The 24029-nt window shown below is 36.0% G+C and overlaps 4 protein-coding genes across 4 annotated transcripts in view; all 4 read left to right on the top strand.

The window, feature by feature from the left end:
- The window catches only part of LOC109705923 (rust resistance kinase Lr10-like), a 38468-nt gene that overhangs the window by 2144 nt on the left and 12295 nt on the right, over positions 1 to 24029 (top strand). The window lies entirely within an intron of this gene.
- LOC109705925 (rust resistance kinase Lr10-like) lies at positions 8887 to 15533 on the top strand. The gene is made up of 3 exons (XM_020226712.1): positions 8887 to 9304; positions 9401 to 9933; positions 14744 to 15533. The coding sequence occupies exons 1-3, from the start codon at positions 9136 to 9138 to the stop codon at positions 15365 to 15367; spliced, it is 1326 nt and encodes a 441-aa protein (XP_020082301.1). The 5' UTR covers positions 8887 to 9135; the 3' UTR covers positions 15368 to 15533.
- LOC109705924 (rust resistance kinase Lr10-like) lies at positions 10605 to 11533 on the top strand. The gene has a single exon (XM_020226711.1). It carries the CDS (start codon positions 10717 to 10719, stop codon positions 11365 to 11367), a length of 651 nt encoding a protein of 216 aa, XP_020082300.1. The 5' UTR covers positions 10605 to 10716; the 3' UTR covers positions 11368 to 11533.
- On the top strand, positions 18893 to 21678 carry LOC109705921 (rust resistance kinase Lr10-like). Its single transcript, XM_020226707.1, has 3 exons — positions 18893 to 19823; positions 20101 to 20270; positions 20363 to 21678. The coding sequence occupies exons 1-3, from the start codon at positions 19153 to 19155 to the stop codon at positions 21499 to 21501; spliced, it is 1980 nt and encodes a 659-aa protein (XP_020082296.1). The 5' UTR covers positions 18893 to 19152; the 3' UTR covers positions 21502 to 21678.

The following is a 24029-nucleotide window of genomic DNA, read 5'->3' as shown; positions in this document are numbered from 1 at the left end:
CATTGATTGAGAATTTTCGCATCACTGATGGTCAACATGTTGGCCACTTAAGAGTGTACCTCTAAAACGACCCAAAATCCCCTGTCCTAAGCTTCTCTCGAAATGGCCCGGTGATTGCGTAAAATTGATATCAAGTGTCGGAACTATCTCATAGTTGACGAGCATATTGCTGGTCTCGGAGAAATTTCTCAATGTCCATAGCACACATGACCTGATCCAAAACTTATTTAGCCAGTAAAATGAGAACGATTGGTGCAAAAACGAATCACTAACATCCATAATGCTGAAAAAAATTCACGTTAGTTTTGTGATTAGAAGGATGGTAAAAAAACAAAAAATACATTGTCATTGTCGCTAAATCATTGTAGGTTTACCTAGTAAAGCTGCACATCTCTATTACGACAACACAGCGACCGCATAGCGAAATAGGATTCGCTGCTTAAACTATCGTCATGCATTCTAAGAATGGCCCGCTTTTGACAACGATATCTGCAGGAAGAGAAGCCCTTCGCTGTGGGTTCAAATTCGCAAACTTCTGGGAAAATATGACATTATATATGATGTATCCTGGTTCATGCGGAGAAATAATTATGTTATACTTTAGGATAATTTATCGTAATTTTGCTTTTTCATTCTCGTAGAATTTGAACTCTAGAAAACAGAAAAACTATGTCTGGTCTAAGACTTGTTGCTAAATACATAAAACACAACTGTCAACAAAGGACAAGCTCAAAGAATATCATGACTTTGAATTAAAGCATATTATATGACCGGCCGTCCTAGCGCAAGTGGCAAAGGACTTCGGTGTGATTCTGAGATCTAAGTGAACTCGAGGGAATGTCTAGTTGATTCAGCATTTTAACCAAGTTTATTTCTAAATGAATAAACGAAAGCGGTGACGTGCTACCTATCTTCAAAAAAAAAACAGCAAAAAATAGCAAATACTATTATAAAAACTCAAACAATAGTCAGAAACCGAATTAATAAAAATTTTCAATGATTTCATTGAGATCATTTTCATATTTTTTCTACTATTTTAATCAATGCTTCTAATGAGTCTAGATCTTGTATCTAAATAATAAGATTATATTATGGTAAACGTAATGTTGCTATTTTAAATGGTGTAGGGAAAGATTGGGTGAGAAAAAGTAGTTTCTCTTGATATTTAAGAAAAAAATATAACAAGATAGAAATAAAATAAATCTAAAATATAATGTAAGATTGATAAATATAACCAAAATGTTGTATATTGAAAATAATTAGTACAATGTGAAAATAAAACATAAAAAAATAAAAAAATAAAAAAACACAAAAGTAAAGTATAATGGCGCAGTATATTAAGCCAAAGTCTTAGGAACACCATTCGACTTATTAACTTAATATCCTTTGTAGAAACAATAATTAATTTATATAATTTTCTAGGCTTTAGCACAATAAAATCTTCTTGGCTAATGTTGCAACCAGAGTTAGCCCTTCATAGCATGTTTTTTTTGACTATTCAAACACTTAATAGAAATAAACTTAATAATCTTTGTCTATCGCGAATGAACCAGTCCCGCCACAGATATTTCTAAGGCGAGTGGTCATTTATGGTAGAGATTAGATTTGTTTAAGTTTTATTTTGAAATTAGGATTATAGGTTTATGACTTCCAACGGACTTGTTAATTATCCCACACTTTCAGTGTTAAGAAACTCTTGATTAAGAGACCAAATATAAATACTGATAATAAAAAAAACCAAATAGGTAAATAAAATTTTATTAATATGATTGGCCATATACATGGCTTAAGTAGGGGTATACTCCCACTGTACATGAATTTTATAAAACAAGAATACTCAGTTTATAGACTTGGCCGTTGATCCGAATCAAGTTGAGGTTGAATTTAATTTTAATTTGCGCAGTTTAACGACTTGGTGGTCAAAAAAGTTTGATTTAATTTGCTCAGTTTAACGACTTAGCAATCAATTTGAATTTGAATTCAGTTAACGACTTGACGATCAATTTGAATTTCAATTTAGTTAATCGACTTGGCGGTCAGATGTTCAGTTTAACGACTTGATAGTTAATTTGAATTTGAATTCAGTTTAACGATTTGACGGTCAAATGTTTAGTTTAATGACTTGACGGTCATAAAGAGTTTGATATTATTTGTTCAGTTTAACAACTTGGCGGTCAAATATTCAGTTTAACGACTTGACAATCATTTATTCAGTTTAACGACTTGACGGTCATCTGTTCAGTTTAACGACTTGGCGGTCATCTGTTCAGTTTAATGACTTAACGGTCATCTGTTCAATTTAATGACTTTATGGCCATTTATTTAATTTAACGACTTGATGGTCATTTGAATTTGAAGTCCATAAAATTGGTTCATGATAGAGGCCCATTTGGAAAGCCCATTAAATTAGTTCATGAAATTAACTCATGATAGGGGGCCTATTTGGAAAGCCCATTAGTTCATGAAATTAGTTTATGATAGGAGCCCATTTAGAAAGTCCATTAAACGGATTCATGAAATTAATTCATGATAGGGACCATTTGGAAGGCCTATGAAATTATTTGGCTAAATTTGGTTTGGTTGGAAGTATTTGGGTGATATAGGTTTGGTAGTTTTGTGTTTTACAGGTTTTGGTGGTTTTATTTATGAAATAGATTGGGTTGAGTTTTATTTATGGATTTTGAGTTTTTTGGGTTTTATTTGTGGATTTTGGATCTTGGCTTTATTTGCATGCCGGTTTTGGATTTTATTTGTAGGCTTTGGGTCTTGGATTTTATTTAGATTTTGATTTTATTTGTGAAGTTTGGGTTTCATAGGTTTTATTTGGATTTTAGTTTTATTTGTAGATTTTGGATTTCATAGATTTTACTTGGATATTGCTTTTATATGTGGACTTTGGGTTTCATGGGTTTTATTTGGATTTTGGTTTTATTTGTGAACATTGGATTTTATGGGTTTTATTTTGTATGTGGACTGAATTTGAAGCCCATTTGTGGATTGGCAATTTTAATGGTCGATGTAATGCATTTGTGAATTTAACAGTGCAAAACAATTCAAATCTGATGACATTTTTATATATTTTTTTTAACTATTTAGAGTGAGATCAGTAAATCTAATCTTAAATTCAAGTCTTTTATTATCATTTTTTATGAGATTTTCAGCCATTCATTTTTAAACTACTCGTTTGATAGGTAAATAATGTCACAAAATTATGAAATTTAGTTTCCAAATACTATCAATAGTGTAGATCAAGTCTAGCAGAGCCAATCTTTGATTTGGAAGCCGTATCATTGAAAACAACTTGGTAGCACGAAGGCCTCCGTGCTATCGATAGTATACTAGTTTGACTCTATATATATAAATCTATATGTATATATACGAGCATAGAGGTCTCCGTGCTCCTAAGCTGTTTTCAATAATTAAACTTTCGAATCGATGATCAACTCTGCTAGACTTGATCTAGCGTATTTAAAGAATATAGCAAATAAATTTTACGATTTTTGCATATCATTTACCTAATGATCGGAAAGATTCAAAATTAACAATTAAAAAGAGCTTTGGAAGAGCTGATGAGTTTTGAAAGAGAGTTTTGGAGGAGAGAGTTGGAGGAAAAGAACTTTGGAGGAAAGAGAATTAGAGAAAAAGGAGTTTGGAGGAACAAGAGAGTGTTTTGGCAGTAAACTTTTCGCCAAAATCTAACCTAGTTCCGTTGCTTCAGTCAATTCTGTTTGCCGAAAACTAACAAAATAGAATAACATGAATGAAATATTAGAGTTTCGAATATTAGATATTCATTTTACGAGTTTGAAGGGTAAAATAAGGCTACATAAAAAATTCAAGGGTAATGATGCAATTTACCTTTGGATGATTTCCCATCCAAGGGTGGAGAATCATCCACTAGTCATGTGGCTTGTAGAGCGAATCTCACCCTTGGATGGGATGGGTGTAAAGTCTACACCCACTTTCGAGTGTATACCTAACATTGCTCCACATAAATAAACGCATGCGCGGACAAACACACACGTATAAGTTCGTTGGTCGGGGCTCAGGTTGGTTATGATCAGCCCAATTAGGCCCTAAACTATTTTGGGTTTAAATTTTTGAGTCCAATCTAAGCCCAAAGTAGTTTCAAGGCCTGGGCCAGCAGGCCCGGTTCCACCCCTAACAGGAATGAGCACTTAAGGATGCAACTATCATTTGAATTGTCAATCTGCACTGGAATCTCTAATTTGTGGGATATTTCTGAAACAATATAAATAATTAAGTCCAAAATTAATGCATTTAGGGTAGATTCTGCTAAATTTATTCAAATAGTGATGACCAGTTAGAATTGAGCCTTCAAATTTATCATGATATTGCACGCTTTACTTGAGCCGGGGTCGAGAATTACAACCATATAAGTAAATTTAATTTAAATGTATGGATCCTTTGAAATCCACACCATATATTAGGGATGTCAATGGGTATGGCCAAAATTTTATCCGAATCCGAACTTGAACGGGATGGGTTTATCCGAACTAAACAGGTATGGATTTAGTTATGGGTATAGAAAATAAAAACTCGACGGATATAAATAAGGGTATGGATTTTGTATTTATTTGACCCAAAACCAAACACGAACCCGAATAAATTATATATATATATATATATATATATAGAGAGAGAGAGAGAGAGAGAGAGAGAGAGGGAGAGAGAATTGAGCTCCTATGCTTTTAAAAGTACCAAGTTATTGGTGCTTGTAGATTTTTAGCCATTGGATTAAGAGATATGCGGTTAGGATGATGTGGGCCCCATAGGGTTGAGTAGGTGGTTGGTTGAATAGAATAATCTAATGATTGAAAATGATCCGAGAAATAGATCTAACAGTAAAAAACTTACAAGCACCAAATGCTTGGTACTTTTACAAGCACCATAGCTGGACTCTATATATATATATAGAATTTATTTTTATTTATTTCTATAATATATTAAATATTTAATAATTTTTTATTTTTTAGATCTTCATCCAATGGTATGGATTTTTAAAACCCGCCGAGTTCAGATTTTAATTTAGTTTTCGGGTTCGGGTTTAAAAAATCCGACCCAAACCCGACCCGTTGACATTTCTACCATATATGGTTAAGGTGTGGCCCAGCACGGCCCATCCCTTATACGAGGGCCGAGACGGGCTGGGCGGGTAACCCACGGACATTGAGCATGGCCCCTAAAGTTATCTAAACTATAGAATATTTTGAATCGGCTATCTAATCTTTCAAAATTTTATTTGATTAGAGTTAGTCAACGGTAATTTAACTTTAAAGTTTACATTAATTACTTATTTTAATAAATTTATAGTTGTGAGAATCGTATGCAGTATACCAATTAAATATGTAAATATAAATAATGGATTCAAATTTTAAGATCAAAGTATCGTTTGACTGACGTAAATCAAATAAATTAAAAGATTTTGGATAGTAAAATTAAAATTTTGAAAGATTGGGTAGCTGACTCAAAATGATCTATAGCTCAGATAAGATCTGTATGTTTTACCTAAAATTTATTTCCCATTAAAGAATTGAAAGGAGAGTAGACTTTGCTTTTAGAATTTTCTCAACAACTTTCGCATCCAAAACTTGATTTAGCAGTTATACTTTCTCTGAAATCTTTGTTTCCACATGCTTAGGGCGTGTTTGGTTGAATATACAGTCTTGAAAAATAGTTTTTTTTGAAAAAAAAATTGGATGGAAAATTTTTTATGTTTCTTAATGTTTCATTTATAGAAGAAAAAAATATTTTTTTAACCAAAAAAAAGTCACATTTTGTTTGATTTCGTAAAAAAAAAAAAAGAATGAAAAATTTTTTACGATGCTTAAATTTTTATTTTTCGTTGATGGCATTTGCTTATCCCCCAGACGAGGGATAAGGACGAGAGATGGGCAAATCGGTATGCGGAAAACATAAATATTTCAGTTTTCTTATATTCATGAAAGAAAGTTTTTTTTAAAAAAATTTACAACTAAATAAACACACGAAATTTTTTGTGGATATCTTTAAACACACCCTTAGTATCAGAGAATACCTTTTGTTACTTTTATAATGCAATTAAATAGTCATCACTATTATGTAGTCCATTTGAAATTGATAGCCTTGCCATGTGATAGTTTCCTGCAAATTAGTCAAAGCACACAAGTTTGACTGATGCTAAATGGCCCTCATCGATCTCTCAAACCAAGTCCGAGGTCCCACTAGTGTTATCATAGAATAAATATATTGGTGGTGCTTTTATTGCCTCTTTTTTGTTTTTAGTACACGTTTCAACTTTATAGTTATAGATGAGACTAATACTAAGTGGTGGTGGTGTTATTGTACAATCTTGCCATCTAAAAGTCAAGAGAGATGGAAAAATACATTACAAGATCATCAAAAGACATAACACTCTAGCTACAAGGGCAACTATGAACAGGTCTAAATAAACGACCTGTAATCACGCGTAAGGAAACAAAGAAGCAGCACTCATGGTGGAAAGGTTCTGTATTCAACTGTTATGCCTCCCCCTCCTCCTCCTCCTCGCCTGTGTCGGCGTTGCAGAAGGTCGTAAGAATCACGTCGGTTGTTCTTCGTCGTGCGGGCATCTCAACGACATCGGCTATCCTTTCCGTTTGANCATCAGCTTTTTTATTAATCATCTTACATTTTTCACTTTTTTTTTTGTGGAGTGTTTCATGTCTCAACATCCCACATTAATTAGGTTTTATAATATTTGTAGCAATAGAACACTGAATTTAAGAAAGAAACCTCTTGTTATTAACAAAGCATATTATAACATTATTGAGAACAGTATCGTAAACCGTAACTTTTTGATAGAATAACGATTTTTTAAAAGATTTTGAGTTTTCATTTAAACTTTGACATACCATCCGAACCATCGTTTAAATGACTTATGGTCACTTGAGATTAAATATGTACTATCACAAAGTATGGAAAAACGTAGAAGGTTCGTAAGTGCTTAGTGACGTCTACAACCAAGTCCCGGATACAGGGTCCTTTCGTACTTAGGGAGGAAGTTCTCGAGTTTTTATAGCCGCCACCAACCCAAGCACTTGGCTGGCTGCCCGTAGCCTTAGCACCAGTCTTTAGGTGTACTCCCGAATTATCGTAGGTGTTTCATAAGGGTTTATAGCTGCTGATGCATCTGTTTACTCAACAATGACGAATCCGTTCCGTGCGCGGCCATGGACGACAGAGCTTGGCCGGAACACGTTAAGTATTTCTCTCGGGTCATAAGAGGCTGCAACATTATGTTAAGATTTTTTAGTCCGCTACCTCTAACCTCTCCTTCTCCCGTTATAGATAGCAGTAGACCATTATTTTATTATATTTTATCACTTTCTGCTTTTTATTTTAGATTTAATTTTCTTTTCATTCTGTAATTTTTCTTTTGCCTTAAAAGTCATAAAACTATTTTAGAGGGACATATTTATGAGGGCAAAAATATCATTTCACGAGCTTACTGTTAAAAAATAAATAGTTCTCTAACGGATGCTAACCAGATGGACATGTCTGAACATATTAGGACTTTTGTAGAGATAACTTATGAAAGTTGAATTTTGCAGAAATATATCTGTAATTCATTATGTTTGCGGGGATCTGTATTCAATTAACCCTTGTTTTTATGTAATAGCAACTAGAGATGTCAACGGGTCGAATTCGGGATGGATGTTTAAAAACCAGAACCCGAACCCGACTCGAAACCGAGACCCGAACCCGAACCCGAACTCGAACTCGACAGATTTTAAAAATCTATATCCAAATCCGAACCCGACCAAAAATCCGAAACTCGAACCCGAACCCGAACTCGAAAATTTGAATCCCAAACAATTAATTTTTTTTCAATATTTCAAAATATATTATATTAAATCTAAATATTTAAAATACAAATTCAAATATAACATCAAATTTATATATAGAGAGAGAGAGAGAGAGGAGAGAGCAGGGTGGTTAGAATGAGAGAAATAAGAAATATTGGAGAGAAATTGGGTGTCTCAATTTTTCTTCTCCTTAAATTTCTCTTCAATGTCTTTTCCTCTTTTCTAACCACCCATCAAATGATTAGAAAGTTAGGAGCACAAGGATTGCTGTGCTCCTGAGAGCACAGCAGCCCTGCTCTCTCTCTATATATATATATATAGAGAGAGAGCAGGGCTGCTGTGCTCTCAGGAGCACGGAGGCCTCCGTGCTCCTGAGAGCACAGCAGCCCTGCTCTCTCTCTATATATATATATATAGAGAGAGAGCAGGGCTGCTGTGCTCTCAGGAGCACGGAGGCCTCCGTGCTCCTGAGAGCACAGCAGCCCTGCTCTCTCTCTATATATATATATATAGAGAGAGAGCAGGGCTGCTGTGCTCTCAGGAGCACGGAGGCCTCCGTGCTCCTGAGAGCACAGCAGCCCTGCTCTCTCTCTATATATATATATATATATTATGCTATCGAAAGTATAGAGGATATGGTGCTTGAGAGAGAGAGCTACTATGCTATCGGAAGTATAGAGAATATAGTGCTTTCAATTTTTAGTCCTTAGATCATCCGTGTCAATCATTTCTAACCTTTGCATTAATACTATTAACCTGTGGGGACCATTCAACCCTGGGGGTACTACTCAACCCTGGAAGGACCGCAATCATCCCAACGGTACAATTTTTTATCCAATGGTCAAAAAATTGGAAGCATCGGATCCTTTATGCTTCCGATAGCATAGTAGCTCTACACTATATATATATAATACAAAATAAATTCGGGTTCGGATCGGGCTCAGGTCGGGTTCGGGTTCAGGTCGGGTTCGGGTTCGGGTCGGGTACAGTCAAAATCCATATCCGAATCCATATCCGTCGGGTTTCTATTTTTGATATCCATATCCATTTAGTATCGAATATATCCGTTTCATTCGGATTCGGATTCGGATAAAATTTCGGGTATCCATACCCATCGACATCCCTGATAGCAACAACTACTTAGCCAGACAATGCTCCATTTTCTTTCAGAGTTCAAATTTCGCCTTTGAGAATGAAAACAAAAATAAGATTAAATTATACTAAAATAAAAATAATTAGTTTTCATTCCACATGAACCACCGCGAATCATAATCGTATATTTTGCAGCATGTTTGCCAATTTGACCAAAAGCAAAGGGCTTCTTTCCCTACCGTACTCCTTGGTTAAAGGCGAGACCCATTTCCCAGCCTGTATGGAAGATATGTACCACAACAATCACTATTTTCGATATGCGGTTGCTGTGGTTGTGGTAATAGAGATTGCGCAACTTTTACTAGGTAAACCTACCAATGATTAAGTGAAATGTGGCAAACAATTCTTTCTTTTTTCCCTCGCCTCTAATAAACAAAGCTACGTGCATGAATTTTTTTCAGCATTATGGATATTAGGGAGGTTCATTTTCGCACCAATTTCGCTTCTCATTCTAATGGCTTATAAGTTATGGAGCAGTCATGTCTCCATCGACATTGTAGAAAAGTTTCTCCAAGACCAACAAATGCTCTCACCTACGAGATATTCCTACACTGATATCATTGCGATTACGGGCCACTTTAGAGAGAAGTTAGGGCAAGGAGGATTTGGGTCGGTTTTTAGAGGTATGCTCTTAAGTGGCCAACATGTTGCCATCAAAATGCTCGAAAATTCTCAATTCAATGGAGAAGAATTCATCAACGAGGTCTCAACAATTGGTAGGATTCACCATATAAATATAGTGCGGCTTGTTGGCTTTTGCTCAGAAGGATCAAAGAGGGCTCTTGTTTATGAGTACATGCCTAAGGGTTCATTAGACAAGTATATCTTCTCGACAAGAGGAACTAGTAATAGGCCCTTTTCCTGGGATAAGCTCAATGAAATAGCACTTGGGGTGGCTCGGGGTATTGATTACTTGCATCGAGGATGCGACATGCAGATTCTGTTAAAGATATGCCTTCTTTTTTTATTGGTTTATGAAAAAATAAAAAGGATCTTATAAGAATTTATTTTTGGTGAATCCTAATTTAAATTGGAATCCTAGATAGACTAGGATTGGTTTTCCATATAATACTCTATATTCAATAATCATATTGAATTAGAGTAGGATTGAGCCAAATCCCTCTCTATATATACATGCATATGCATGTACGGCTTGGGAGTCGTGAAGGTGGCCGGCTCTAATAGAGGGATGTACGGCTTCGTGGGTGCATGGTGTGGAGGCCAAATTAATTAGCATTCGGTGCCTAGCTAATTAATTAAGGTGCCCGTCCATACGGTAGCAAGAGAAGGAGATGCGTGGTAGCACGCATGCGACGGATTGACGTTGGCGGCGGAGCGACGGTTCTCGACCAATTGCTTGAGCGGTTCGGATTCTTCGAAGCAACGGCATAAAGGAATTTGGTTAGAGTTTCTACACTTCTCTAATTTGGTCTTCTCGATTTTACGAAAAGATTTTTTTCGGTATTTTCTTGGAGTTTTCGTTGGAACAAGAAAGGTGGGATTCACCATAAGATTCTTGGTTTTTTATCCGGAGAAGACATAAAGTGTAAGCTTGTACTTTTATTTCTTCATATTGTGGAATACATCTCTCTCGCTCTCCCCGTGGACGTAGGCAATTGCCGAACCACGTAAATCTTGGTTTCTTCTTTCTGCATTTATTTCTTTTACCGTTCGTTTGGTATTTTCTCTATTTTTCGTGCATCTTTGTTGATAGCACATGACGGACGGTCCATCCGCTTCCCAACAGATTCTTCATTTCGACATCAAACCACACAATATTCTCCTAGACCAGCATTTCAATCCAAAGGTTTCAGATTTCGGACTTGCAAAGTTGTACCCAAAGGATTATAGTCATGTTTCTGTTAGTGCAGCAAGAGGAACCATTGGATATATTGCTCCGGAATTGGTATCGAGGAACTTTGGGATTGTATTTGACAAATCTGACGTCTATAGTTTTGGAATGCTATTACTAGAGATGGCAGGAGGCAGAAGGAATGTGGACCGATCGATAGAAAATACAAGCCAAGTTTACTATCCTTCTTGGATCTACGACCGACTTACACAGAACAATGAGATCATTGAAATAAATAACAATATTGAGATTCATGGAGTAGAAAGCAAGCTATGTAAAGTGGGGTTATGGTGCATTCAGATGAAATCGTCAAATCGCCCTTCTATGGACAAAGTTGTAGAGATGTTGGAAGGGGATGAGGATAACTTGCAAATGCCGCCAAGGCCCTTTTTTTCATCCTCGCAGCAGATCTCCGCAAGGCAGTCTTCTATGCAATCCAGTTCAACAGAATTATCAACCATGCATTTCCGAGCAGGAAGACTATTCAAATTTGGATCGATAATACGAGGGATGTAAAATTTGTTTGTTCAGTTACTTAAAGCTAAGTTTGCTGTTGTGTGGAGCAACTAAGTTATATGCCAATAATTTCAGAGCTCATTTCATGGCTAGTAACAGAGTTGAGTGGTCTCCATGCTTGTGTATGCCAATTTCTGTCAGAATATATAGATAATTCTATTTTAAATAATGATGTAGAAGAATATAGAGAAACAAGTGCATTCAATATGTTTTGACCTATAGACTCATCTATGTATCATCTATCTATAGTTGCCCCTTGACTTGCATGTATAAATGGGGCTTATATTGCAGTGTAGTATTAGGCCCCTCAAATCTCCATGAGAGTTTTGCTTGAGGACCCTTTCTTTTTAATGCTTCTTGAACTGCTATCAATGCCCGAGCCCTCCGCTATCCACCACAGACATTTATTTTTCATTCACAATTTTATTTTCCAATTTGGTCGCACCGCGAAACTGTTGGCGAGTCGAAAACCCGAACTCGAGTCGATTATCAATTTCGAGTCACATCTAACACGTAAGTTGTTTGGGCTGAGGGGGTTCATTTGATTATTTTCTAGGATTTCAGAGGCCTAGGCGCAATTGTTGCATCTTTATCAAAGGACTTATTGCCCCAATCTGGTTCTTCTTCATCTTCCAACTGAAGGTTCGGTAGTTTTGTGCTTTATAGGCTTTGGTGGTTTTATTTATGAAATAGATTAGGTTGGGTTCTATTTGTGAATTCTGAATTTTATGGACTTTATTTGTGGACTTTGGGTCTTGGCTTTATTTGCATCATTGCATGTTGGTTCTGAATTTTATTTGTGGGCTTTGAATTTTGGGTTTTATTTGGATTTTGATTTTATTTGTGGACTTTGGGTTTTATGAGTTTTATTTGCGTTTTGATTTTATTTGTGGACATTGAGTTTCATGGGTTTTATTTGGATATTGATTTTATTTGTGGATTTGGGTTGCATGGATTTTATTTAGGTTTCGGTTTTATCCGTGAACTTTGAGTTTCATGAATTTTATTTTGTATGTAGACGGGGCTGGATTCAGGGCCCGTAAGTAAACTAGGCCTGCAGTATTATATTGGCTGGATCCAGGTTTGGTTCATTAGTGGACTGCATATGAAATTTTTATTCAGTGAGCCCATAAAACAAATTGTACATTGGGCTCTTTCAATTCCAAACCATTCCATTTTTTTTAATCTCTGTTTTTTTTCTGTTCTTTCTTTCTTTCTTTCTTTCTTTTTTTTCCTTTCTTCTTCTTTTTCTCCTTTCTCTTTTTATTCTTTCTTCCTTTTATTTTTTTCTTTTATTTATTTATTATTTATTTGTTTATTTATTTTTGTCCAAGTATGCGGATTTGATCCTGTCGAGTTTATCACGAAGATGGCGATTTGATCAAATATGTGTCTATCACGAAAATGGCGATATAGTTGAATTGAACTGTGCCTATCACGAAGATGGCATGTGGTTCGAATATTGTCTATCACGAAGATGACGAGTTGATCAAATCGAATCGTACCTATCACGAAGACAGCGAATAATTCGAATAATGCCAATTACAAAGATGACAAATCAAAATATATTCATCATTCTTATTTTTTTATTGTTCAAATATGCGGATTTGATCATGTTGAGTCTATCACGAAGATGGCCGTTCAATTAACTCTTTCACCATGTCGAGCCTATTACGATATTGGCCGCTTGGTATAAAGATTAGCGATACATATGTGTGGAGAAAGTAGTTTCAGCAGGTTCCACCCGTAACAAGAATGAGCAATTAAGAATGCAATTACAATATGTACTGGAATCTCTAATTTGTGACTCAGGAGATCACTACAATAGAATTAGATTATAGAGACACATATTTGGGACACTTTTGTGTAAGTGTTCCATTTATACCAAAATTTTAAAAAAAATCTATTAATGCCTAAATATAAAGTCCAATCCAACCAAAAATAAAAGGTTATCTACTCAACCCACCCTACCTAATCCATTCGGTCCGATTACAAACAGAAAAAAAAAAAGAAAAAAAAATCGATTACCATTTCCTCTTCTCCCCTCACTCTATCGGCTGAAATTTTAGACGAAGATCCCATCCTCTCGTCCTTCTCTGCCACCGCAGCCAACGAGGTAGAGTTCCGGCGGTTGCTAAATGCTTAAATAAATATTGATAAATTAGCATCACTCTTTTTAGGTTATAACGATACTATTTAACTGTCACTATATATCTAGCGACCCTACATACAGCAACACTTTTAAAAGTGTCGGCAATTTAGCCAGCAGCATTTTTTTTGATCTGTACCGATATTTAAAAGTGTCGCTATAGACCGTTTTTGTTGTAGTGGATATTTCTGAAACAATATAAATAATTAAGTCCAAAATTAATGCATTTATGGTAGATTCTCCTAAATTTAACCAAATAGTGATGAACAGTTAGAATTGAGCCTTCAAATTTTTCATGATATTGCACGCTTTACTTGAGCCGGGCTCGACAATTATAACCATGTATGCAAACTTAATTTAAATGTATGCATCCTTCGAAATCCACTTTTTATATACAAGTATTCTTACAAATTGATTTAACCATCTCCATATATGGTTAAGGTGTGGCCCAGGGTTTATGAAAAAATAAAAAGGATCTTATAAGAATTTATTTTTGGTGAATCCTAATTTAAATTGGAATCCTAGATAGACTAGGATTGGTTTTCCATATAATACTCTATATTCAATAATCATATTGAATTAGAGTAGGATTGAGCCAAATCCCTCTCTATATATACATGCATATGCATGTACGGCTTGGGAGTCGTGAAGGTGGCCGGCTCTAATAGAGGGATGTACGGCTTCGTGGGTGCATGGTGTGGAGGCCAAATTAATTAGCATTCGGTGCCTAGCTAATTAATTAAGGTGCCCGTCCATACGGTAGCAAGAGAAGGAGATGCGTGGTAGCACGCATGCGACGGATTGACGTTGGCGGCGGAGCGACGGTTCTCGACCAATTGCTTGAGCGGTTCGGATTCTTCGAAGCAACGGCATAAAGGAATTTGGTTAGAGTTTCTACACTTCTCTAATTTGGTCTTCTCGATTTTACGAAAAGATTTTTTTCGGTATTTTCTTGGAGTTTTCGTTGGAACAAGAAAGGTGGGATTCACCATAAGATTCTTGGTTTTTTATCCGGAGAAGACATAAAGTGTAAGCTTGTACTTTTATTTCTTCATATTGTGGAATACATCTCTCTCGCTCTCCCCGTGGACGTAGGCAATTGCCGAACCACGTAAATCTTGGTTTCTTCTTTCTGCATTTATTTCTTTTACCGTTCGTTTGGTATTTTCTCTATTTTTCGTGCATCTTTGTTGATAGCACATGACGGACGGTCCATCCGCTTCCCAACAGATTCTTCATTTCGACATCAAACCACACAATATTCTCCTAGACCAGCATTTCAATCCAAAGGTTTCAGATTTCGGACTTGCAAAGTTGTACCCAAAGGATTATAGTCATGTTTCTGTTAGTGCAGCAAGAGGAACCATTGGATATATTGCTCCGGAATTGGTATCGAGGAACTTTGGGATTGTATTTGACAAATCTGACGTCTATAGTTTTGGAATGCTATTACTAGAGATGGCAGGAGGCAGAAGGAATGTGGACCGATCGATAGAAAATACAAGCCAAGTTTACTATCCTTCTTGGATCTACGACCGACTTACACAGAACAATGAGATCATTGAAATAAATAACAATATTGAGATTCATGGAGTAGAAAGCAAGCTATGTAAAGTGGGGTTATGGTGCATTCAGATGAAATCGTCAAATCGCCCTTCTATGGACAAAGTTGTAGAGATGTTGGAAGGGGATGAGGATAACTTGCAAATGCCGCCAAGGCCCTTTTTTTCATCCTCGCAGCAGATCTCCGCAAGGCAGTCTTCTATGCAATCCAGTTCAACAGAATTATCAACCATGCATTTCCGAGCAGGAAGACTATTCAAATTTGGATCGATAATACGAGGGATGTAAAATTTGTTTGTTCAGTTACTTAAAGCTAAGTTTGCTGTTGTGTGGAGCAACTAAGTTATATGCCAATAATTTCAGAGCTCATTTCATGGCTAGTAACAGAGTTGAGTGGTCTCCATGCTTGTGTATGCCAATTTCTGTCAGAATATATAGATAATTCTATTTTAAATAATGATGTAGAAGAATATAGAGAAACAAGTGCATTCAATATGTTTTGACCTATAGACTCATCTATGTATCATCTATCTATAGTTGCCCCTTGACTTGCATGTATAAATGGGGCTTATATTGCAGTGTAGTATTAGGCCCCTCAAATCTCCATGAGAGTTTTGCTTGAGGACCCTTTCTTTTTAATGCTTCTTGAACTGCTATCAATGCCCGAGCCCTCCGCTATCCACCACAGACATTTATTTTTCATTCACAATTTTATTTTCCAATTTGGTCGCACCGCGAAACTGTTGGCGAGTCGAAAACCCGAACTCGAGTCGATTATCAATTTCGAGTCACATCTAACACGTAAGTTGTTTGGGCTGAGGGGGTTCATTTGATTATTTTCTAGGATTTCAGAGGCCTAGGCGCAATTGTTGCATCTTTATCAAAGGACTTATTGCCCCAATCTGGTTCTTCTTCATCTTCCAACTGAAGGTTCGGTAGTTTTGTGCTTTATAGGCTTTGGTGGTTTTATTTATGAAATAGATTAGGTTGGGTTCTATTTGTGAATTCTGAATTTTATGGACTTTATTTGTGGACTTTGGGTCTTGGCTTTATTTGCATCATTGCATGTTGGTTCTGAATTTTATTTGTGGGCTTTGAATTTTGGGTTTTATTTGGATTTTGATTTTATTTGTGGACTTTGGGTTTTATGAGTTTTATTTGCGTTTTGATTTTATTTGTGGACATTGAGTTTCATGGGTTTTATTTGGATATTGATTTTATTTGTGGATTTGGGTTGCATGGATTTTATTTAGGTTTCGGTTTTATCCGTGAACTTTGAGTTTCATGAATTTTATTTTGTATGTAGACGGGGCTGGATTCAGGGCCCGTAAGTAAACTAGGCCTGCAGTATTATATTGGCTGGATCCAGGTTTGGTTCATTAGTGGACTGCATATGAAATTTTTATTCAGTGAGCCCATAAAACAAATTGTACATTGGGCTCTTTCAATTCCAAACCATTCCATTTTTTTTAATCTCTGTTTTTTTTCTGTTCTTTCTTTCTTTCTTTCTTTCTTTTTTTTCCTTTCTTCTTCTTTTTCTCCTTTCTCTTTTTATTCTTTCTTCCTTTTATTTTTTTCTTTTATTTATTTATTATTTATTTGTTTATTTATTTTTGTCCAAGTATGCGGATTTGATCCTGTCGAGTTTATCACGAAGATGGCGATTTGATCAAATATGTGTCTATCACGAAAATGGCGATATAGTTGAATTGAACTGTGCCTATCACGAAGATGGCATGTGGTTCGAATATTGTCTATCACGAAGATGACGAGTTGATCAAATCGAATCGTACCTATCACGAAGACAGCGAATAATTCGAATAATGCCAATTACAAAGATGACAAATCAAAATATATTCATCATTCTTATTTTTTTATTGTTCAAATATGCGGATTTGATCATGTTGAGTCTATCACGAAGATGGCCGTTCAATTAACTCTTTCACCATGTCGAGCCTATTACGATATTGGCCGCTTGGTATAAAGATTAGCGATACATATGTGTGGAGAAAGTAGTTTCAGCAGGTTCCACCCGTAACAAGAATGAGCAATTAAGAATGCAATTACAATATGTACTGGAATCTCTAATTTGTGACTCAGGAGATCACTACAATAGAATTAGATTATAGAGACACATATTTGGGACACTTTTGTGTAAGTGTTCCATTTATACCAAAATTTTAAAAAAAATCTATTAATGCCTAAATATAAAGTCCAATCCAACCAAAAATAAAAGGTTATCTACTCAACCCACCCTACCTAATCCATTCGGTCCGATTACAAACAGAAAAAAAAAAAGAAAAAAAAATCGATTACCATTTCCTCTTCTCCCCTCACTCTATCGGCTGAAATTTTAGACGAAGATCCCATCCTCTCGTCCTTCTCTGCCACCGCAGCCAACGAGGTAGAGTTCCGGCGGTTGCTAAATGCTTAAATAAATATTGATAAATTAGCATCACTCTTTTTAGGTTATAACGATACTATTTAACTGTCACTATATATCTAGCGACCCTACATACAGCAACACTTTTAAAAGTGTCGGCAATTTAGCCAGCAGCATTTTTTTTGATCTGTACCGATATTTAAAAGTGTCGCTATAGACCGTTTTTGTTGTAGTGGATATTTCTGAAACAATATAAATAATTAAGTCCAAAATTAATGCATTTATGGTAGATTCTCCTAAATTTAACCAAATAGTGATGAACAGTTAGAATTGAGCCTTCAAATTTTTCATGATATTGCACGCTTTACTTGAGCCGGGCTCGACAATTATAACCATGTATGCAAACTTAATTTAAATGTATGCATCCTTCGAAATCCACTTTTTATATACAAGTATTCTTACAAATTGATTTAACCATCTCCATATATGGTTAAGGTGTGGCCCAGCACGGCCCATCCCTTATATGAGGGCCGGGACAGGCTGGGCCACGGGAAACCCACGGACATCGAGCATGGCCCCTAAAGTTTGAACTACAGAATATTTTATATCCGCTACTTAATCTTTCAAAATTTTATTTGATTGGAGTTAGTCAACGGTAATATAATTTAAAGTTTACGTTAATTACTTATTTTAATAAATTTATAGATGCGAGAATCGTATGAAGTATACTAACTAAATCTGTAAATATAAATGATGGATTCAAATTTTGAGGTCAAAGTGCTGTTGACTGACTTAAATTAAATAAATTAAAAAATTGGATAGTAAAATTAAAATTTTAAAAGATTGGATAGCAAACTCAAAATAGTTTATAGCTCAGATAAGATCTGTATGTTTTTACCTAAAGTTTATTTCTTATTAAATAATTGAAAAGAGAGTAGACTTTGTTTTTAGACTTTTCTCAACAACTTTCCACATCCAAAACTTGATTTAGCAGTTATACTTTCTTTGAAATCTTTGTTTCCGCATGCTTAAGGCGTGTTTGGTTGTATAGTGAAAATTAGTTTTTTGTGAAAAAAAAAATTGGTGGAAAATTTTTTTACATTTTGCGATGTTTGATTTACAGACGGAAAAAAGTAATTTTTCAATCAATATTTATTCAGTTGAAAAAAGTCACATTTTGTTTGATTTGGTAAAAAAATGAATGAAAAATTTTTTATGCGGCTTAAGTTTTTATTTTTCGTTGATGGCATTTGCTTATCCCCCAAATGAGGGACAAGGTTGAGAGCCGGGCAAATCGGTAAGCAGAAAACATAAACATTTCAGTTTTCTTAAATTCATAAAAAAAAGTTTTTTTTAAAAAAATGACAACTAAATAAACACACGAAAATTTTTGAGAATACATTTACGGTCAACTAAACACGCCCTTAGTACCAGAGAGTACTTTTTGCTAGAATTAATGCAGTTAAATAGTCATCACTATTATTATGTTGTCCATTGGAAATTGATTAGCCTTACCATGTGATAGTTTCCTGCAAATTAATCAAAGCACACAAGTTTGACTGATGCCAAATGGTCCTTATCGATCTCTCAAGCCAAGACTCTACAAGGGCAACTATGAGGAGGTCTAATCGACCGACCTGTAATCACTCGATCGTGAGGGAAACAATTAAGAAGCAGCTAGCACTCGATCATGGTGGAAAGGCTCTCTCTTCTTCCACTGTTATGCCTCCTCCTCGCCTGTGTCGGCGTTGCAGAAGGTCGTAAGAATCACGTCAGTTGTTCTTCGTCGTGCGGGCATCTCCACGACATCGGCTATCCTTTCCGTTTGAGGAGCGATCCGCCAGGATGCGGATCCCCAAGCTACGAGCTTCTCTGCGACGGCGGCAAACCTATGGTGGAGCTGGGGTCGGCAAAGTACTACGTGACCAACATCTCGTATGCCAACCACACTATCAGTGCGGTTGATCCCGTGTTTGCGGATGACGATAGATATTGCCCTCTTCCTCTCCAATCTCCATCGCCTGATTTTTTAGAATTGTATTACAACGTCGGAGAATACTGGGCTCTCTTTATGAATTGCACAAAGCCGGTTCGAGACAGCAGGTACCGGCGCGTGCCTTGCCTAAGCAGTAACAACTCATTTGTCTACATAGTCGTCGATATTTGGGGATACTTTGTGGATGCTATTAAGCCCTCATGTGGATTTCTGGCCACCATTCCTCTGCTGGTCGATGATCATGTCATGAATCTGAACACCACCGATATTTTTGAGCTCTTAAAGGAGGGATTCATGTTTTCCTGGGACGTAGGCCCTGAACCAATATCTGCAATGATTCATGAATGCTTGGAAGACGCAAAAAGGTATGAAACACTATCATGTATAAATTAGAGTTCACCAGTATTAATTCAATAAATTTGCGACCAAGCCTACCATGCAGTTTCAAATTTACTTTTGAGTTTTAGGAAATTTTTTAGCTATAAGATAGTTTTTCACGTAGCTTCATTTCCTTTCATCAGAGTTCAAATTTCGCCTTCAAGAATGAAAACAAAAACAAGATTAAATTATACTAAAATAATTAAAAATAATTAGTTTTCATTCCACATGAACCACCATACATCATAATGGCATATTTTGCAGCATGTTTGCCAATTTGACCAGCAGCAAAGGGCTTCTTTTCCTACCATACTCCTTGGTTAAAGGCGAGACCCATTTCCCAACCTGCATGGACGATTTATCCGGCGGCAATCACTATTTTCGATATGCAGTCGCTGTGGTTGCTGTAATAGAGATTGTGCAACTTTTATTAGGTAAACCTATCAATGATTAAGTGGCATGTGGCAAACAATTCTTTCCTTTTTCCCTCCCCTCTAATCAACAAAGCTACATGAATTTTTTTCAGCATTATGGATATTAGGGAGGTTCGTTTCCGCGCCAATTTCGCTTCTCATTCTAATGGCTTATAAGTTATGGAGCAGTCATGTGTCCATCGACATTGTAGAAAAGTTTCTCCAAGACCAACAAATGCTCTCACCTACGAGATATTCCTACACTGATATCATTGCGATTACGGGCCACTTTAGAGAGAAGTTAGGGCAAGGAGGATTTGGGTCGGTCTTTAGAGGTACGCTCTTAAGTGGCCAACATGTTGCCATCAAAATGCTCGGAAATTCTCAATTCAACGGAGAAGACTTCATCAATGAGGTCTCAACAATTGGTAGGATTCACCATGTAAATATAGTGCGGCTTGCTGGTTTTTGCTCAGAAGGATCAAAGAGGGCTCTTGTTTACGAGTACATGCCTAATGGATCATTAGACAAGTATATCTTCTCGGCAAAAGGAACTAGTAGTAGACCCTTTTCCTGGGATAAGCTCAATGAAATAGCACTTGGGGTGGCTCGGGGTATCGACTACCTGCATCGAGGATGCGACATGCAAATTTTACATTTCGACATCAAACCACATAATATTCTCCTCGACCGCCATTTCAACCCAAAAGTTTCAGATTTCGGACTCGCAAGGTTGTTTCCAAAGGATTATAGTCTTGTTTCTCTTAGTGCAGCAAGAGGGACCATTGGATATATTGCTCCGGAATTGGTATCGAGAAACTTTGGGATTGTATCTGACAAATCTGACGTCTTTAGTTTTGGAATGCTATTACTAGAGATGGCAGGAGGTAGAAGGAATGTGGACCGATCGATAGAAAATACAAGCCAAGTTTACTATCCTTCTTGGATCTACGACCGACTTACACAGAACAATGAGATCATTGAAATAAATAACAATATTGAGATTCATGGAGTAGAAAGCAAGCTATGTAAAGTGGGGTTATGGTGCATTCAGATGAAATCGTCAAATCGCCCTTCTATGGACAAAGTTGTAGAGATGTTGGAAGGGGATGAGGATAACTTGCAAATGCCGCCAAGGCCCTTTTTTTCATCCTCGCAGCAGATCTCCGCAAGGCAGTCTTCTATGCAATCCAGTTCAACAGAATTATCAACCATTTCCGAGCAGGAAGACTATTCAAATTCAGACCAATAATATGAGAGATATAAAATTTGTTAGTTCAGTTACTTAAAAGCTAAGTTTGCTGTTGTGTGGAGCAACTAAGTTACATGCCAATAATTTTCAGAGCATTTCATGGCTAGTAACAGAGTTGAGTGGTCTTCATGCTTGTGTATGCCAATTTCTGACAGAATATATAGATAATTCTTTTTTAAATAATGATGTAGAAGAATATAGAGAAACAAGTGCATTCAATATGTTTTGACCTATAGACTTATCCATATATCATCTATCTATAGTTGCCCCCTTACTTGCATGTATAAATAGGGCTTATATTAAAGTGTAGTATTAGCCCCCCGAAATCTTCATGAGAGTTTTGCTTTAGGACCCTTTCTTTTTAATGCTTCTTGAACTTCTATCAATGTACCAAATTGATCTATTCTGTCATTTGCTAATTAGTCTACTGACATGATAATTAAAAACCGAGATGCAAGATAAATAATTTTGAATTACGGTATGTACCACATGCACAAATTAGAGTTATGCTTTGATAAAACATGCCAATCTTTTTAGCTACTATTAATAGAACATACTTATTGAAGCAGAAAGGAAAAATAAATAAAGATAAATTAATACACAAATTGTTAGGATGTCTTTATTTGTAATTTTATACTCATAAATTTAATTAATTTTATATTGCTCTTTTATCTTCGCTTCAGGATTTGGAGGACCCGAATAGAAGTTTTAAACTACAAAACTAGAGAAAAGCAAAAAAGCAAAAAAGTAGAGGACAATAATTGGAAAAATCATAGAAAACATTTTTTTTCTTTTGCACGGTGGCTAATAAACCAAGAATAACCAAAAAAGTTTTATTAATATAAAATACATACTTTTACAAGCCTAGCTCTCACACACTACACTTACTTTGTGGTGGAATACTTACACACACCCATAAAACTCTCATACAAACCCACGACACACCAACACACTAAACTATCTCTCCTCTACTCCATCACTCTCTACACTAACTGCTTCTCCACACATTACCTTGGTGTGGGGACCTCACACCTATATATAGAGGCCCACAAGGTTGGTTCAATTGACTTAATGTGTGCTTAGAGCTTAGAGCTTTCTCTAGAAAACAGAGAAGAAATAGAGGAAATGGGAAAAGAGCGGAGAAAGAAGAAAATGAGAGAGAGAAAAGGAAAGAGAAAAGAAAGGAGTGATTAGTGGTGCTTCATTTATACTCTCCATTAAGGCTGACTCCCTTTTAGCATTATTTTGCTGATCATTCCCAAGTGCTTTCAGTAATAGTCCTCAAACTTGATGGTGCTCAATCATTTAGTAAATATATTTGTTACTCGCTCTTCCATCTCTAGTAATTAAGTCAGGTAGATTTTTCCCTCATACTATTCATCTCCTCTTGACCATCTCTAGTGATTAAGTCGTCTACATAGACTAGCACAATGGATATCTTCTTATGCTGCTTTTGGACGAATATGCTTGATTCTGCGAGCTTAGCTTGGTATCCACCTTGCACTAAGAACTCAACTATTTTATTATACCATGCTCTTAGAACTTACTTCAATCTATGGAGTGTTTTTCTTAACTGTTACTTAAATATCTTTTTCTGCGCATTGCGTAAACATAGTGAGATTAAGTGACCTCCAAATAAGTTGTAGCAGATTTGATCAAAGGCGAGAAATTGGACGGTAACAATTATGATATTTGGCACCGTAAAAATTCACTATGTTCTCGCTGAGCACGAGGTGTTAAAAAACTTGAGCAATAAGATGGACCAACCCGGAGAGGATAACAGTGCCCAGGTTTGCCAAGATATGAAAGCCTATAATAATTGGCTTAAAAAGGATCGCATTGCTCACATCACATTGCTGAGCGGGATACAGAATGATCTCTTGTGCGAATAAGAGCAGTACACGACTGTGCATTATACGTAGGAGACTCTCAAAACTAAATTTGGTGCGACTTCAACCACAAGGTTGTGCGGCCTAAGTATGCGATTTGACAGTTATAAGAAGCGTATCGATCAGACTATGAAACAACACGTAAGAAAAATGTCAAACATGATTCGCAAGTTAAAGTCAGTTGGCGGCACCTTGACTGATGAGCAACAGATTCAAGCTATGATTCGCTCACTTTCTAATTTGTGGGAACATATGCGAGTAAATTTGACACATAATGAAAGTGTTAAAACTTTTGAGGATGTAGCACGACATCTGGAGTTGGAGGAGAAGCGCCTTATGGCTGTAAAAACCATAGTTAGTTAATTTGGATACGGCAAAAGTTCGGTACGGATAAAATACGAATAAAATTCGTATCTTAATTTTTAAATTCGTTGAAAAATACGGTTTAAAAATTGGATTCGTCAATAATTCGTGTATGCGATTTTTACGAGAATTTTATGCTTATCATTAAAAAATTTAGAATAAAAATTCATCTATTAAATTAAATTTTTTTTTTAGATTTATACTATTATCATAAATAATTATAATTTTTATAAATATAAAAATAAATTTATATATATATATATATATATATATATA

Source organism: Ananas comosus, unplaced genomic scaffold (genome assembly GCF_001540865.1).
Source record: "Ananas comosus cultivar F153 unplaced genomic scaffold, ASM154086v1, whole genome shotgun sequence".
In the NCBI taxonomy this organism is placed as follows: Eukaryota; Viridiplantae; Streptophyta; class Magnoliopsida; order Poales; family Bromeliaceae; genus Ananas; species Ananas comosus.
This window is presented reverse-complemented; position numbering and strand designations above follow the sequence as displayed.

Bases quoted from the DNA above. Each gene is read 5' to 3' on its own strand.
- LOC109705924 (XM_020226711.1), top strand. From the start codon at position 10,717: ATGACGGACGGTCCATCCGCTTCCCAACAGATTCTTCATTTCGACATC.
- LOC109705925 (XM_020226712.1), top strand. From the start codon at position 9,136: ATGTTTGCCAATTTGACCAAAAGCAAAGGGCTTCTTTCCCTACCGTAC. The intron at 9,305-9,400 runs GTAAACCTACCA...AATTTTTTTCAG, and splicing joins GATTGCGCAACTTTTACTAG to CATTATGGATATTAGGGAGG. The intron at 9,934-14,743 runs CAGATTCTGTTA...TCCGCTTCCCAA, and splicing joins TGCATCGAGGATGCGACATG to CAGATTCTTCATTTCGACAT.
- LOC109705921 (XM_020226707.1), top strand. From the start codon at position 19,153: ATGGTGGAAAGGCTCTCTCTTCTTCCACTGTTATGCCTCCTCCTCGCC. The intron at 19,824-20,100 runs GTATGAAACACT...CATATTTTGCAG, and splicing joins TGCTTGGAAGACGCAAAAAG to CATGTTTGCCAATTTGACCA. The intron at 20,271-20,362 runs GTAAACCTATCA...AATTTTTTTCAG, and splicing joins GATTGTGCAACTTTTATTAG to CATTATGGATATTAGGGAGG.